This window comes from Mauremys mutica, chromosome 2 (genome assembly GCF_020497125.1).
Source record: "Mauremys mutica isolate MM-2020 ecotype Southern chromosome 2, ASM2049712v1, whole genome shotgun sequence".
NCBI classification, from domain to species: domain Eukaryota; kingdom Metazoa; phylum Chordata; order Testudines; family Geoemydidae; genus Mauremys; species Mauremys mutica.
In genome coordinates, this window is record NC_059073.1 from 146,125,524 (window position 1) to 146,141,698 (window position 16,175).

Below are 16,175 nucleotides of genomic sequence, written 5' to 3' on the forward strand. Positions count from 1 at the left end.
CAGAAGCTATTCCACAATGCCCCACACTGACAGTTCAATCGGTGCAAGCGCTCCTGCTGAAGATGCGCACCGCTGACACAAGGAGCGTAGTGTGGACATGCAAAAGTAGTTTAATTACTGTGGTGGCTGTAAATCAATGTAACCTCAGGTCAATTTAACTTTGTAGTGTACACTTGCCCCCAGCACCTTTCCCAGACCTAAAGAGCAGCTCTGTGCAGATCAAAAGCTTCTCTTTCACCAACAGAAGTTGGTCCAATAAAAAACGATATTACTTCCCTCACCTTGTTTCTCTAATACTAGGTTGTGCCAGCAGTGAGGTGGGATATGAGAGCAGTGTGGGTTTAAAGGACAGGTTTGGCAGCATTAACAATTGCAACTCTGGATATTCTTGCTAGCCATATAAAATGTTCAAACCCTTTTTTGAATCTTGCCGAGTTTCTGGTCTCAACATCCTATAGCAGCAGGTTTCACAGTTTAATTATGCATTATATGGAAAAGTATCTTTTATCCAGAATTCATGTCTCCTGAATCCAAATGCCATGCCCTATCTGCTGGACCAGGATGGCTACCATGGAGGAAAATAGAGTCAACTAGTTTAAGCAGCTCTATCTTGTCAACTATTTTTGATTCACCAGAGAAGACATACACCTCTACATCGATATAACGCTGTCCTCAGGAGCCAAAAAATCTTACTGTGTTATAGGTGAAGCTGCATTATATCAAACTGGCTTTGAGCCACCAGAGCACACAGCCCCCTGCCCCCAGAGCACTGCTTTACTGCGTTATATCCGAATTCGTGTTACATCAGGTTGCGTTATATCGAGGTAGAGGTGTACCAGGTAATAAATGTGGGGAGGGAGCATGAGGTTCATACGAGGGATTTACTTAATGACGGAGCCTAAAGAGATTACCAGCCAGACAAGGCATAAAGCTAACAGGAGGTAAGCAGAAGCTGTATACATATGTAAAGCCAAATAGGTCCACTGCCAGGTGAACTACAGTTGGATTGTTAATACAGAGCAAATCATCCCCCTGCAGGCATCACAACAAAGAAAGCCCTGGGACCTGCATGCAGTGGCTGCCACTTCTCTGCCCCTCCTATGTGGATGTTCTGTTAAATGCTGTGGGTAGAGTGGTATTTTATTTCCACCACATCATGCATCCTGGAATTAGAGATATGGGCCCAGAAACACTCACCTGCACATTGAAGAACTGCCTGGGAGTCACATCTGTATATGTCCCAAAGACTGCAGTAAAGGGAAACAAAAGAGTCTTGAGACCACAGATATAAGCCAGTTTGTATCTCAGTTCAATGGGATCACATGGGAAAGGTCTTTTCCAGAAGCTGCTATCAGGGCTGGAATCACACTACAGAGGGGAGGAGAGGCCGTGACTGGAGAGGGACAATATGGGGGAGGATAGAGATTCCAGTGAAAAGCTGGGAGAGGGAGCAGCGTGATGTCGGGAGAGGAAGAAGGAAGTAGGTTTTAGGACAGGCCACACTGAATTTTTGCTCAGCATTTAAGAGCCAGGCACACCATGCAGCATCTGAACAGGCATCATACCATGACTGACAACACACATGGTTAGGCAAGGGGGAATGGAGGAATTACCTCTGTACTGATACAGGTGGGTCCCTTCTATTGGACGCCTCCACAACTTGAAGTGTTTCTTGTCCATCACCATCTCCCAGGGATGCTCCTCGCGAGTGGCTGTTATATCCACATGGGTTTTGGGACCCAGCTTCTGGTGCTCTCCCCCGCTGCCATGGAACAGCCTGGAGACTTCCTCCATGTGCTTCATCTCCTCTGCAGACCTGGGGTGGGAACAGAGGAAAAGACTGTGCTAGTTAGTGCCAAGGCCCTGCCACAGAAGAGGCCAGGACCACCTAGTATTTTGCTACATACACAGCCTATGATGCCAGAAAAGCATTTTCTGGCTTCATTTATCCCAGCAGCAGCCATGTTACAATAGGATTCCCCAAAGGTGCCAGCAATGGGCCCCACACTCCCTGGCCAAGGAAACAAAACTCAGAAGCCAGGCCAGGAATGGGACAGCAGCTCCACTGTATACTCTTTCCCTCAATCTGGTAAGGGCTCTTCATGCTGCCCGCTAGGCGTGGCAGGATTCCAAGTGAAAGCATTGATGGGGATTGCAAAGACCTTTTCTTGGGGAGAAGAGAAGGGAAAAAGGGGCACAGTGGGGCAGCCATTAATGGCAGTGCTGCTCCTTAGGAAGCCAAACTGCCCGTGGAGGGGGAGGCAACTGCAAAGGAGCCTGGTCCTTGTACAGATGGACTGAAGCTTTCCACGAGATCAGAAATACTTTCCCCTTGAGAAAGATAGACTCAGCAAGAAGTATTTCCTAGAATTCTCTATGCCAGAGGGCGGGGGGAAATGATTTGGCCTGAGGGTTTTGGAAATTGTATGGAGGGCCAGTTAGGGGCGGCTGTGCCTCCTCAAACAGCCAGGTATGGCCTAGCCCCCACCCCCTATCCACCCCTCCTCCGCAGGACTCTTGCCCCATCCACACACCCCCAGGCATCACCAGCTGCCTTTCAAACAGCAAAGGAACATTCAACTATCATTCTCCACCTGCTGAGCCTGTAGCTGAAATACCCCTGGCTGCTGTTGAGGTGGATGGTTTGATGAGCCACACGAGTAAGAGGTAGCCTGGGTCTCCCAGGATTACTATTGGCATTTCAACATCCCCAATGGTAATCTTCTTGTCTCGAAAGAAAGTCCCTGCTTGCAGCTTTCTGAACAGGCCTGTGTTCTTAAACCATGCATCATGCACCTTCCCCGACCAGCCCACGTTGATATTGGTAAAATGTCCCCAGTGATCCACTAAGCTTGCAATACCATTGAAAAGTAGCCCTTTCTGTTGGTGTACTCTGTGGCAAAGTGGTCTGGTACCAAAATAGGGATATGCATTCCATCTATTGCCTCCCTTCCCCTCCCACCCTGAGTTTGGGAACCCCATTGCTGTAATACTATCCACTATGTCCTGCACACTTCCCAGAATCACAGTCCTTCATAGCAGGATGTGATTAATGGCCTTTCACAGCTGCATCACAGCAACCCTCATAGTCTATTTCCCAATACCAAATTGATTCTTGACCGATTGATAGCAATCGGTCATTGCAAGCTTCCACACAGCAATGTCACTTGCTTCTCCATTGTCAGTGCAGCTTTCATTTTGGAGTCACTACACTGGAGGGCTGGGGCAAGCTCCACACACACTTCCAGGAGTGTGGCCTCGTGCATCCAGAAGTTCTGCAGCCACTGTTTGTCATCCCATACCTGCACAATGATGCAATCCGTCAGTCAGTGCTTGTTTCTCAGGCCCATAACTGACACTCCACCATCTGCGGCTGCTCCGTGAATGCTAACAATAACCTTGAATTGTATCTTATGTCCCACAAAAATCAGACCTCCAAGGCATCATCTTGTTCCCCGCGACGTCTCTGGCGGCTCTGCAAATACTGCAGGATCAGCCATACTGTGCTTGGAACACACAGCTTTGCACTGCTGTGATGAATCAGATTCATGCTCCTCAGAGATATGGCAAACATGGGGCTTTTGGAAAGAGGGGCAGAACATTATAGGATGCAGATAAAATTATGGGAGGGAGAAAATTGCCTCAAGGGACATTGGGAACATGGTTTCAATCAACCCTGCATGACTTGTTTGCCTCCATGAGGCATTGCAAAGCCTTCCCAAAACACTCTGCGCTAGATGGTGGCAAGTTGCACAGTGGGATAGCTACCCAAAATGCACTGCTCTTTGCATCGACGAAAGCACTGCTAGTGAGGATGTGCACCGCCGACACAAAAAGCATAATGTAGACATGCAAGAGTGATTTTAATTACTACAGTGGCTGTATGTCAACGTTCTTAGGTTGACTTAATTTTGCACTGTAGACTTGCCCTATGTCTCCTCATGTATTCGTTATGCAGAAAGCCCTTAGAAAGCCGCCCAGGCTGGCCCCTGCAAGATATCTTATTGGAGCCAGCAGTAGGGGAATGGTGTTTCCCTGATGGCAGCATCTTTGGTAGCCAAATACTACAGAAGTGTTAGTGCAACTCTACCAGATAAGAGACAAAGTGTTTAATTCTGGTACATTCATACTACTGCAGTGGTACAGTAACACTCCCAAAGATCCATTGACTTTACTGTGCAGCCAATCTTGCCATTTCCTTCAAGTACACTAAGAGTCATTCCGGCTGCAGCTGCCATGCCAGTAGCTCATGGGCTCTCTGACTAATCCAGTCACTTCCTGCAAGTGAACCATTCTCACTCCTTAACTATGCTCAGAGTGGCTCTAAACCGGAGGTGATGTGAGCCCTATCAATGCCAACACTTGCACTGCTGCTACTAGTGCTACTGCACCAGGGTGAAATGTTTGCAAGTAGCCCTAATGAAAACAAGGCCTAGGGTTCCTTGCACCTTCTTCTAAAGCAGTGGTCACCAACCCATTGATCACAAGCAACTGGTCGATCCTGGGGATTCCCCCAGTCGATTATAGCGGGGCTGCTGCTAAGGCAATTACCCTGCCTGCTGTGGTGAAGTCCCACACCACTCTTCACTCCAACATCAACTGGCAGCCAGCTCTGGGCTTTAACATCACATAGTGACATCAAACCTGTCCTGCACACTCTACACCCCCCCCCAATGATCTGACTATCCCACCTGGTTCAGGATCTTGGTCCTTATCTTCAAAGGTCATAATAGTTTAGGAATGGGATAGTCACAATCAGATCATGACCATGGTCATCCTCTCCCTCCCATGGCACAGTAGTCCTGCACATTACAAGGAGAGAGGTAGTCTCCTGCACAATCTGAAAGACCAGTGCAAGACTATGGAACTCACTGCCACTTGATTTAAAAACTATTGTAAGCCTCACTTCCCATTGCAAAAGCAAGGTACACACTGCCTGCTTTGACTAATAAAAGCATTGTGCAACACTCAATTTTCCCCTTGGGGAGAGGAGAGGAATGGAAAAGGCGCCATGTGCAACAGAGGCCAGACACATGAATTTATGTACCTCTGGAAGATGCTCAGATTCCCCCAATGATTGGTGCGATACAAGTACCTAAGCAGAGCAGACACTACATAACAGTTTTGACAAAGGAGTCAACCCGCGATTAAAGCATTAAAGATAGGAAACAATTAAAGCCAATCAACATGAGATTATATAAAATAGATCACATCAAACTAACTTGATATCTTTTTTGATGAGATTGGCTGAAAAAAGTTAGTGTTGATGTACCTTCTGTAAGGCATTTGACTTGGTATACGTGACACTTTGAATAAAAAGCTTGAAGGATATAAAATTAAATTGACACAAATTAAATGGATTAAAAACTGCCTAACTGATAAGTCTCAAAAATGTATCTAAATGGGGAACTGTCATCAAAAGGATATATTTCCAGTAGAGTCTTGCAGGGATCAGTTCCTGTATGGTTTAATTAATTTTTTATTAAAACTATCAGTGATAAAATTGGCAGCTAACTTAGGGGAGAGGTAAGTAATGAAGATGACAGGTCACTGTTTCAGCGTTGCTTGGTAAACTGGGTGCAAGCAAACCATATGCATTTTAATATGGCTAAATGTCAATGTATACATCTAGGAACAAAAACCATAGGCCACACTTACAGGATGCGGGACTACCCTGGGAAGCAATGACTAGCAAAATATTTGGGGGTCATGGTGGATAATCGGCTGAACGTGAGCTTCCAATCTTATGTGGTGGCCAGAAGAGCTAATGAAATCAATGAAGAGGGGACTCTTGAGTAGGAGTAGACAGGTTATTCCACCTCTGCATTTGGCACTGGTATGACTGCTGTTGGAATACTGTGTCCAGTTCTGGTGCCCATAGTTCAAGATGTTGACAAATTGGAGAGAAGAGCCACAAGAATGACTAAAGGATTAGAAAGCGTGCCTTACAAGTGATATACTGAGATCTTAAAGTCTGTTTAGCTTAACAAAGAGAAGGTTAAGCAGTGATGTGATTAGTTTAAGTATCTAGATGAGGAATGAATATTTGATCATGGGCTCTTCAGTCTAACAGAGAAAGGTAGAACACAATACTCCAATGGCTGGAATTTGAAGCTAGACAAATTCAGACTAGAAATAAGGTGTACATTTTAAATAGTGAAGGTAATTAACCAGTGGAACAATTCACCAAGAGCCTCTGTAGATTTTCAATCTGACAATTTTTAAATCGAGACAGGATGTTTTTCTGAGAGATCTGCTCTAGGAATTAACTCAGGGAAGCTCTCTGGCCTGTGTTATACAGGAGGTCAGACTAGATCAGGGGTAGGCAACCTATGGCACGGGTACCGAAGGCAGCACACGAGCTGATTTTCAGTGGCACTCAGACTGGCCACCGGTCCGGGGGACTCCGCATTTTAATTTAATTTTAAATGAAGCTTCTTAAACATTTTTAAAGCCTTATTTACTTTACATACAACAGTAGTTTAGTTGTATATTATAGACTTCTAGAAAGAGACCTTCTAAAATTGTTAACATGTATTACCGGCACGCGAAACCTTAAATTAGAGTGAATAAATGAAGATTCGGCATACCACTTCTGAAAGGTTGCCGATCCCTGGACTAGATGATCATAATGATCCCTTCTGGCTTGGAATCGATGAATCTTATTCAATTGAAGGGAGAGTTGTAGGTAGGCAGGATGTAGTTACCCAGAACAAAGTTTAGCCAGGACAGCAGGGAGACTAAATTGCCTTAAAAATTCCCTTTAATTTGTTTTTTTTATTTTGGAGGGAGGGGAAAAGCCTGGCTGCAGTTTGTATTTCTATAATCATATAAGTCACTTCTGACCTTGGCACCAGACTTCAGCAGGCACCTGGAACAGATAAAAGCGTTCACAAAAGCAACTTGGCAGAATCAGTATAGAAGGTTCTCAAACCAGGCCCCTCCCTTCCTGGGTCACTGTTTGCCTTGTAGCAACCTGCAAAGGTCAATCAAAGTGCACAAATTACCAATGTCAGGCAGCAGCCTACATTTCCCTATACTGAACCTGTGCTAAAGTAATTTCTGGCTGGCAAATAAATGCTCTGGCTGCATTGCTAAGGTGCCCAGCAAACTGGACGCAGAATGAGACAGTCCCTGTTGCAGCATTTACAACCTAAAAATAAACCCACGAGTACAGCAGACGTGTAAATATTAAGAGCTTCCAAACAAAATTCCAGGAGTTCTGCATTTCATGGTTGGGAATTTCTGGTTCCCTGGGGGGGGGAAGGGAAGGAGACGAACAAACTCCCTGGACAATTTTTGCAGACACTTTTCATCTATCACTCCATAGATAGTACCATTAGTGAAGCACTCAGCTCCAGCATATAGTATTTCCTACAGTACATCCCACATGACCTGATGGGCAGCTAACTTGGGGCTAGTCAGGTTTCAAGACTTGATGCTTCCAGTATCTGAAGGCTCAGCAGTGGAAGCTCCCAAATATAAGGAGTCCACGGACTTACGATGCCCAACTTACGCCAGACGCTTTTCAATTTTACTGCTCATTTTGCCCTTACGACACTTGATTTGGTGCTCAATTTGCACAGTTTGCTTGAAATCACTTCCTGGTTGAGTTATACTGGTATTGAGATGGAAGGGGTCACTTCTGATTGGCTTCAAGGCAGCAGGGTAGCTTATTGATGCTTGTTTTTTATTGGCTCTGCGCCCTGGGCTCAGCCAATCAGAAAGCTTGAACAGTGATTGGCTGAGGCTCAGCATGTGCGCCATTCTGCCTGGCTTTCTGAGCCTGTGTTGCTGGCATTCTGAGCAGCGTATATGAGTTTATATGTTTATTTGAATGCGGTTTACAAACTACAGTGTACAGTAAATACATTGATGTTCCAATATTAGTCACCTATGATTTCATTTAGTACAAAGATCTGGGCTATTGCAGTGAAAACAGTGTATCAAGCCTTGGTTCAGCCCCTTCACACCATTGATTCCTATGGGAAAAGCGGTTTCGACTTACGACACAATTTGTTCCTCAGAATTGCGTTATAAGTCTGAGGACTCCCTGTATGTAACAGATGACATCACTTGCACTCTGAATATATATCAGATCTGTACGCCATGTTCAACTCTCTCCATTACATCATTACATCCTCAGCTGTGGCTAAGGTCTGTCACTATTCCCAAACAGTCCATTTAGAAAAAGCATGCAAGATGATAATCAGATGCTACTGTAGAGGGACAATATGGGGGGGGGAGAAGAGAAAAGAAGAGAAGGGAAGAGAAACATGATTTCTAATGAATATTCAGTACAGATCTACTTGAGATGTTGTTTAATAATAAAAAAACAACCTTAACTCAGGCTCTTTTCCAGCCAGTCATTTATTCTCTGTAAAAGGCCTCACATCAGCACTAAGTTAGTATTAAAGGCCTGAGTTCTAGAACCAAAGACACTCAGTTCTCTAGTGACTGTCCACAATGCACCTGCTAGAGGCCCACAGGGGGGGTCTGCAGGCAGAAAGGGTGGGGGGGTCCCCACTTGCTCTGGCCCAGGGCTCCACAAATCTCTAATCCGCCTATGCCTATAGAATAGGTAGTAATTTTGGATTGCTTGCTCATTATTTAAAAATAAGTTTATATATAGCTTAGTGCTGTACTGTACATAGGAAAAAACCTTATGTTCTTTACATTTCTTCCTAACAGGATACTCACTGCATGCTGAGACCCTTAAATTGCCCCTTTTCAGAAGTTGCCACAGGATAATGCTGTCTTAAAATGTAACTACAAATTCTTGTCCGAGATCTTTATTTAGATTTGATACTATAACATCAGACACCCATTTCAAGGGTTTAGATCAGTTACTAATGAATAGATCTTTATTTTTATTTAAGCTGCTCTATAACTTAGAATATCAGGATTAGAAGGGACCTCAGGAGGTCATTTAGTCCAACCCCCTGCTCAAATTTTTGCCCCAGACCACTAAATGGTCCCCTCAAGGACTGAACTCACAACCCTGGGTTTAGCAGGCCAATGCTCAAACTACTGAGAACTTCATGAGAAATGTGACAGTAAAACAGGATTAGGCAGAGGAGCACATTCACATAAAAGTATTCAACTGACAGACGCCTGAGTGTTAAAATTGTAGCATATGGAAGGGTACATGTAGGATCAGCAAGTAAAAGTGCAATCTCAGCACAGAACTAGAAGAGGGCTGCTGGGAGCCAAATAAAAAGGGTTTTGTTTTTTAATTTAAATCAGATTTTTATTTAAATCCAATACATTTTTCCTTTTTATCATTTCAAATTAAATTTGATATTGGTTTATATTAAGGTCTGAATTATAATATTATAATTTAAATAAAAATATTAAAATGGCACGTTTGCTGCTGAAGTTTTAAAGAAAGTCAAACTACTGAGCTGGTGCAAGTCACTGGCTAAGCACTTGGAACCAGAGTTTGAAGTGCTAACCCAGCTTTTGACAGCAGTAGACTCTTCTGCACATGCAGAGAGAATGTTTGCTTCATTTCAGTTTATTCAAGTACGCCTCTACATTGATGTAACATGAATTCAGATATAACACGGTAATGTAGTGCTTCAGGGAGGGGGGCTGTGCACTCCGGCAGATCAAAGCAAGTTCGATATAACACGGTTTGACCTACAACGCAGTAAGATTTTTTGGCTCCTGAAGACAGTGTTATATCGGGGTTGAGGTGTAGTTCAGGTCAATTAATAGGTTGAAATCAGTTTCTCACTTTTTCAACTCTATTCAAAGTTAAGAAAGCTTGTTTTCCTCTTCCAGTGTATGAATAAAAATGTGACATGAGGATGAGATTTACAAGTTCTGAAATCTTGAAGGACATGGTGACCAGAAACAATTCCTTCATTTAATTTACTACAGATAATATTCCTTGGTTTAATAAACCAGTTACTGAAGACTATATTATGTTGCAAAACAACACGTTTTAATGGTTACCAACCAATGAGAATCAATCTTTCTTTAGGAAAATAAAGAAGATTTACAAATGCAAAAGAAGATTAAAACTGATTATTTCAATCCAGGTTTTCTTCTTGCTGAACCATGATTTTAATCACATTTGATTTAAAATCAATGCACCCTGATTCTCAGGTTCCTCTCCTGATTTTGTCGGCCTTCCTATTTGACCTCAATCTGTAAAATGGGAATGACACATTCACACCATTGTCAAGTGCTTTGAGGTCTCAGATGAAAAAATCCCAGCTGTGTGTGTGCTGGTGGTTGAACAGCATTTCAGAAGTAGATACCATACAGTTAAATAAACTAGTTTTTAATCTGCTTTTCAAAGCTCCTACAATTCCCAGTTAAAATTAAGTGAAACAAACACTGAGCAAGGAAGTCTGTATGCAGCTGATTTTATTGAAGAATCACTCCCCTCACAAGAAAGGGCAGAGCCATTAGTAATTTTTACAGTACTAGAAACTGGCTTTCAAGGTGGCCTGCAAAAGGAACCCCAAAAAAGGGGTTTTACCTCACCCACTACTCCGTTGTTTGGCACTTCTTTATGATGAGAAAAAAACTTCCATTTCTTTCTACACTTAAAAATTCAGGTCTTGTCTACCTCATCTACAACAACTAGTAAAAACCTATGACATCACAGACCTCAAGCAACTGAACCATGATAGAGAAATTCAGATTTCTTTTAAACAAATGCAAATAGCTTTGAACAACATATTCAACTCAATCTATAGAGTTAAAAAGGAGATATGACTCCAAATTAATTTCTTTTTCCAAACACTCCCCATTTTAGTTCTAGGAAGTCTCTTGGGTCAATGGCAATCCATGATAAACCAATTCATTTGGGGAAATAAGAAACTCAAGGTTTAAGCAATCTACTTTACAAAGGGGGGCACGGTAAAAGGGAGGCTTGGCTTAACCAAACATTAAGCATTATTATACCAAGATAGTCACATTAAAAACTTGATGTACTGGATAACACAGTATCAAACTTGTGGAATCAAACTTCTCATGATCCCCTGGATTGTAAAAAAACCTACAGGCCAACAACAGCAGATTAAAGTTATTTTAAATAAAAGAACTTTAAATGTTTTGATAAGAAGTTTATGTATCCAAAATATGTTGCACATCAACAAAAAATCATTTATTAAACAGAGGGATAAACTGTAGTTAGTGAATTAAACTGATTTTAAGTCAGCCTGGGAAATTTTTCAAATATGCCTAAGTGAAAGTCACTGGAGCCCAAATCTTGAAAATGGAAGTCTCCTAAATTACTTAGGCTGACCTACTGTGCCACATTTATACAGCATGACCTCAAAAGTTAGAATCAGGGGGAAGACACATCTGTCTTTATATAGAAAAGCAGCCTTTAACTCCAAGTTTTTGATAGAGGCTCATGGACTCAGCATATTTATTTTTTATTTAATGTTAAGAAATCATAGCAAATTTAGGCCTTAACATATTTTGTATTAAATTCAGATATTTTCAACAGTTTTTTTTTAAATAAACAAACAATTTAAACAAAATAAAAACTGATTTAACAAAATAATGGATTTTTATCCACTCTGGTGGGAAATTTTGGTACTAGAAAAACTTACTCATCCAGTCAGTTCTACAGAGAAGGAAAAAACATTACTTAGAAATGTGGTGGAACTTTCTGAAGTTTACTGGAGCAGTTTATTCCCTGCTACCAAACCTGATAGTTTTAAAAGCATGGTTTGTTTTTTTAAACTACTAAGGAAGGGAAAAGCCTCTTCAATCATCAACATTAAACTAAATATTAAGATATTAAAATAAGGAAAATAGATATAAAATAAAAGTAGAAAAGCTCACTATCAGAGTTTTAATGAGCCAACAGATTATGCATCTAAATGTAAAAAAGAGAGATAACAGAATTCAACTGACAAGACAGAAGAGGAAGACAGAAGAAAAGCATCAACCATAATGTGTGATTAATACCACAAAGCTGAAGAAAATGACTGGTAGCTAGTCTCACGAATACAGCTTTAGGGACTTCCATAAACTAATTTATAGTTGCATATTTTTTAAAATATATTAATTACAAAGTTTCATGACTTTTCTGATACAAAAGAATGAATCTTAATAACTACTGTACACAGTCCCATGAGTAGCCTTGATGGTAAGCCTGATCCAACACCCATCTAAGTCAATGGAAAAATTCCTATTACTTCACTGGGCATTGGATCAGGACCCACCTGCCTACCTGTTTACAACATTGGGTCCTAAGAGAACTCATGAAACCCACTTGAGCCCCTCAAAAAGAAATAGAAAAAAACAGATAACATTCTTGGTATTTCAAATATATACAAAGCCATGAAGAGTTTTGTTTAACCTTTAAAAGACAAAGTAGCAAATATGGGTGCAAATGGAAGGGTTATTTCACTTCTAAGAGTTCGTGATTTAATAGAGTGCATCTTTTCTTACAGGTTAAACACACATTATGCAAACAAGTTTAAACATCTGGATAAGATGGCACCAAGACAGGAATGGCCTGCAATCTCTGTACCTCCCTCAAATCCTTCATTCTACAGGCAGTTTCAAGCTAAAGTATATGACATATCACCCCCATCCATGTTTCTGAGGCCCAATCAATCACAAAACCGTTAATCAGGTATTTAAAACATGAACTGCCCCTACTCTTGTTATTAAAGAATGGATACGTTTTAGATCAGAGGCTAGAGATGGAAAGGCTGTAGCCAGTCATCTCATCCATCCATACCAGAATTATGGCCTTGATTTTCTAGTACATAAAGGCAGTGGCTCTCAGCCTTTCCAGACAACTGTCCCCCTTTCAGGAGTCTGATTTGCCTTGTGTACCCCCAAGTTACACCTCACTTAAAACCTACTTGCTTACAAAATCAGACATAAAAATACAAAAGAAAAGTGTCACAGCACACTATCACTGACAAATGTAGTCTCATTTTTATCATAATTATAAAATAAACCGATTGGAATATAAATTGTAATTACATTTCAGTGTAGAGCATATAGAGCAGTATGAACAAGTCATTGTCTGACATTTCAGTTTGTACGGACTTCGCTAGCACTTTTAACGTCAAAGGCAAATCTCTGAAAGGTCTCTGCATGGGGGGGGGGGGAACTGCCTTAACGCGGGGCTCCTAGTGATAAACTTATTTTAAGGAACATGAGATCACAGGTTCCTCTTCCTGATCACGGTAACCCACCCCCGGGACCAGGGGCTGCTAGTGCCCTGGGGGGGGGGACCCCAGAAAGACCCACCTTCGCAACTCCTCCTCCTGGATCCGCTCCTCTTCCCACAGGAAGACCCCGGCGAGGGCGGCCATCAGCTTGCAGGCGCTGGCGTGCCGGGCCTGGAACCTGCGCCACAGGCCGCTGAAGAGGCTCCAGCGCGCCCGCTCCGAGTAGATGTTCCCGTAGAGCTGCCCGATCTGCTGGGCCCGCCGCACCCGCTGGCCCGTCACGTAGCTGCACTGACTGGCCAGGAGGGACAGGAGGCTCTTCGGGCCGGGGCATTTCCCGGGCTCCCTCTGGAACCAGCCCAGCAGCCACTGGTAGCGGCTCCACAGGACGGGCCCCGGCCCCGGGCGGGCCTCCCAGCGGGCGCAGTAGGAGTAGATGCTGGCGGGCGGCCTCCGCTGCAGCGGGTGGAACATCCCGCCCGAGCCGCGCGGCCTCCTAGCGCGAGAGAGCAGAGCCCGTTACCGCGCGGCCTCCACGCGCCGCCCGGCCGCCGTTACCAAGGCCCCCCGCCGCCGCCGCCGCGCCCCGCCCGGGCAGGAATCCGCCCCCGCACCCACCGCCTCAGGCCCAGCCCTGCCGCCTACCGAGAGGTTAACCGCTACCGCGCGCCGCCGACCTCTCCCACGTGGGCCTGCCCGCCCGCCCCATTGGCCTCCCGCCGGCCGGCCCCGGCCGCCCATTGGTGCGCGGCGCCGTCTGTCTGTGGCGCACGCGCCGCCCCGCCTTGTGAGCCAGCGCGGGCGCCTTGGAGACGCAGGGGTCCTGCGCGGCAGCTCGTGGGCTGGCCAGGGAGCTGCCTGCGGCGGGGAGCGAGCCCGGGGGGGGGGGTCTCCGCGGCCCCCGCCCTGCAGCATCACCGCTTGTGCGCGCGGCCCCGGCACCCTCGCTCCCCGCGCGCTAGGGGTCAGTGCCCGTGTGGGTTCCAGGCAGGCAGCACATGGCCAGGCCAGCAGGCCGCCATCCCCCCTGAAGAGCGTCTCCAAACACCACTGCCCCAGGTGGGCAGCAGCCAGTCCCCTACCTGAGCAGCTGCGGGTTCTCCCTCCCCTCTCGCTGGCTCGCTTCCTCAAGCCCAGATGTCTCCCTATGCAGCCTGTCACTGAAGTCCTCATGGTCGTGGGTGCTTTGCAGCTGAGCCATCTCCTCCTACAAGGCTCTAGTCTGTCCCCTGAGAGACTCCACGAGCAGACACCTGTCCGGCTAGATGGTTCCTCCTGCCTGGCTTCAGGGCCGGCTTTAGGGTGATTCCCTGAAATCAGGCCGCACCCCTAAGAGGGCCCCGCAAAGTCCCAAAGGAGCTGCCGCCAAAGTCCTGGGACTTCGGCAGCAGCTCCTTTGAATCAGGCCCCGTGGTGCCTAAAGCTGGCCCTGCCTGGCTTTCTTCAGCAGGGACATCCAGACTGCATTCATAGCAAGTCAAGACCAGGATCTGTGAGGAGGCTTCCAGGGTCAGGATCCCTGTTTGGGCCTGACACCCACAGAGGCAAGTAGAAGAGCTAGTGGTAGGGTTACCAGATAGCAACTGTGAAAAAACAATACGGGGTGTGGGGGAGTATAGATGCCTATATAAGAAAAAGTCCCGAAAAACAGGACATCTGATCACCCTAGCTAGTGGCAGAGACGGCAATACACCCTTTTCCTCACATTGTAAATTTTTCCTGCTGAGGTACAGCGCTGCAGTCTGGCCACACTGACAGCTACCAGCGCACTGTCATGGCCACATTTGCAGCATCTGCAGCGGCATTGAGAGCGGTGCATTATGGGCAGCTATCCCAGCGTTCAAGTGTCAGCAACGTGCTTTTCAAAACGGGGGGGTGGAGTGTGACAGGGAGCGTGGGGGAGAGAGAGAGTGGATTTTTAGAGCGGACACTGTCAGCAGCTGCCTTGCATGTTCCGACCCCCTAAAGCAAATAGCCCTCTTTGTTTTTTTCCTCACAGACCAGATAAGCAGCCGCTGCAAAACGACCCCCCGCCCCCCGCCGAGCTGCTTCTCTAGACGCAAATCTAGACGCGATAGTTCGAACTCCCCGCACGCTCCGGTCGACTCCGGAACTCCACCACTGCAAACGGCGGTGGCGGAGTCGACCTTGGAGCCGCGGACTTTGATCCCGCGGCGTCTGGACGGGTAAGTAGTTCGAACTAGGGTACTTTGAGTTCAGCTACGCTATTCGCGTAGCTGAACTTGCGTACCCTAGTTCGACCCCCGCCCTTAGTGTAGACCAGGCCTGAGTAAAAGTTAATGGAAGGTGAACTCCTTCTCCCAGGACAGGACAGTCCTCTGGGAAGGTTAAAGTACACCTGTGAGAGCACTGAACCAGATGACTGATTTTCCTTCTTTTTGCCACTCAGAGGGCCATGTGGGGCTGGCGGCTATCCATTAATCCACCTAAGACTGAAATCCTCTTATGAAAAGGTAAAGCACTCCCTTTAAAACTGGGGAAACCTTCAAGTGGAATAGAGGAGGAAATCCACTGCTGAAGACTAGCTCTCCTTCTGAACCTATGGTGTCTGGAGCAGCGGCAACCTCTACTGTGGAAATCTTAGGCCTGAACAGACATGGAGAGTAAATTCCCTTCCCCCCAATCCGATGGTCTATTCATCTCCAAATCCAGATTCACTGGTGCAGGTAGTAAGAGGAAATGACTAATACTGTTCGTTCTGATCCAGTTACACACATTGGATATCACTGGTACTAGCTGAAGCAGAGATGTGGTCGCCCCATCACAAAAAAAGTTCAGAAAAGGGCAACAAAAATTATTAGGGGTATGAAATGGCTTCCGTATGAGAAACAATTAATAAGATTGGGACTTTTCAGCTTGGAAAAGAGACCACTAAGGGGGAATATGATAGAGGTCTATAAAATCATGACTGGTGTGGAGAAAGTAAATAAGGACATGTTATTTATTCAGAACACAAGGACTAGGGGTTACCAGTGAAATTAATAGGCAGCAGGT

At 45.2% G+C, this 16,175-nt stretch overlaps 1 protein-coding gene across 2 annotated transcripts in view; it reads right to left on the reverse strand.

Moving 5' to 3' along the window:
• The window catches only part of STARD7 (StAR related lipid transfer domain containing 7), a 35,067-nt gene extending 21,172 nt beyond the window's left edge, over positions 1-13,895 (reverse strand). Inside the window, exons 1-4 of one of the 2 annotated variants that reach the window (XM_045005103.1) lie at positions 13,806-13,895; positions 13,240-13,656; positions 1,614-1,816; positions 1,198-1,247 (exon numbers count right to left, since the gene is read on the reverse strand). In XM_045005103.1, coding sequence (XP_044861038.1) covers positions 1,198-1,247; positions 1,614-1,816; positions 13,240-13,634 — 648 coding nt within the window. In that variant the 5' untranslated portion in view covers positions 13,635-13,656; positions 13,806-13,895. The other variant, XM_045005105.1, reaches the window with a different exon arrangement.
• Between the last annotated feature and the right edge of the window lie 2,280 nt (positions 13,896-16,175).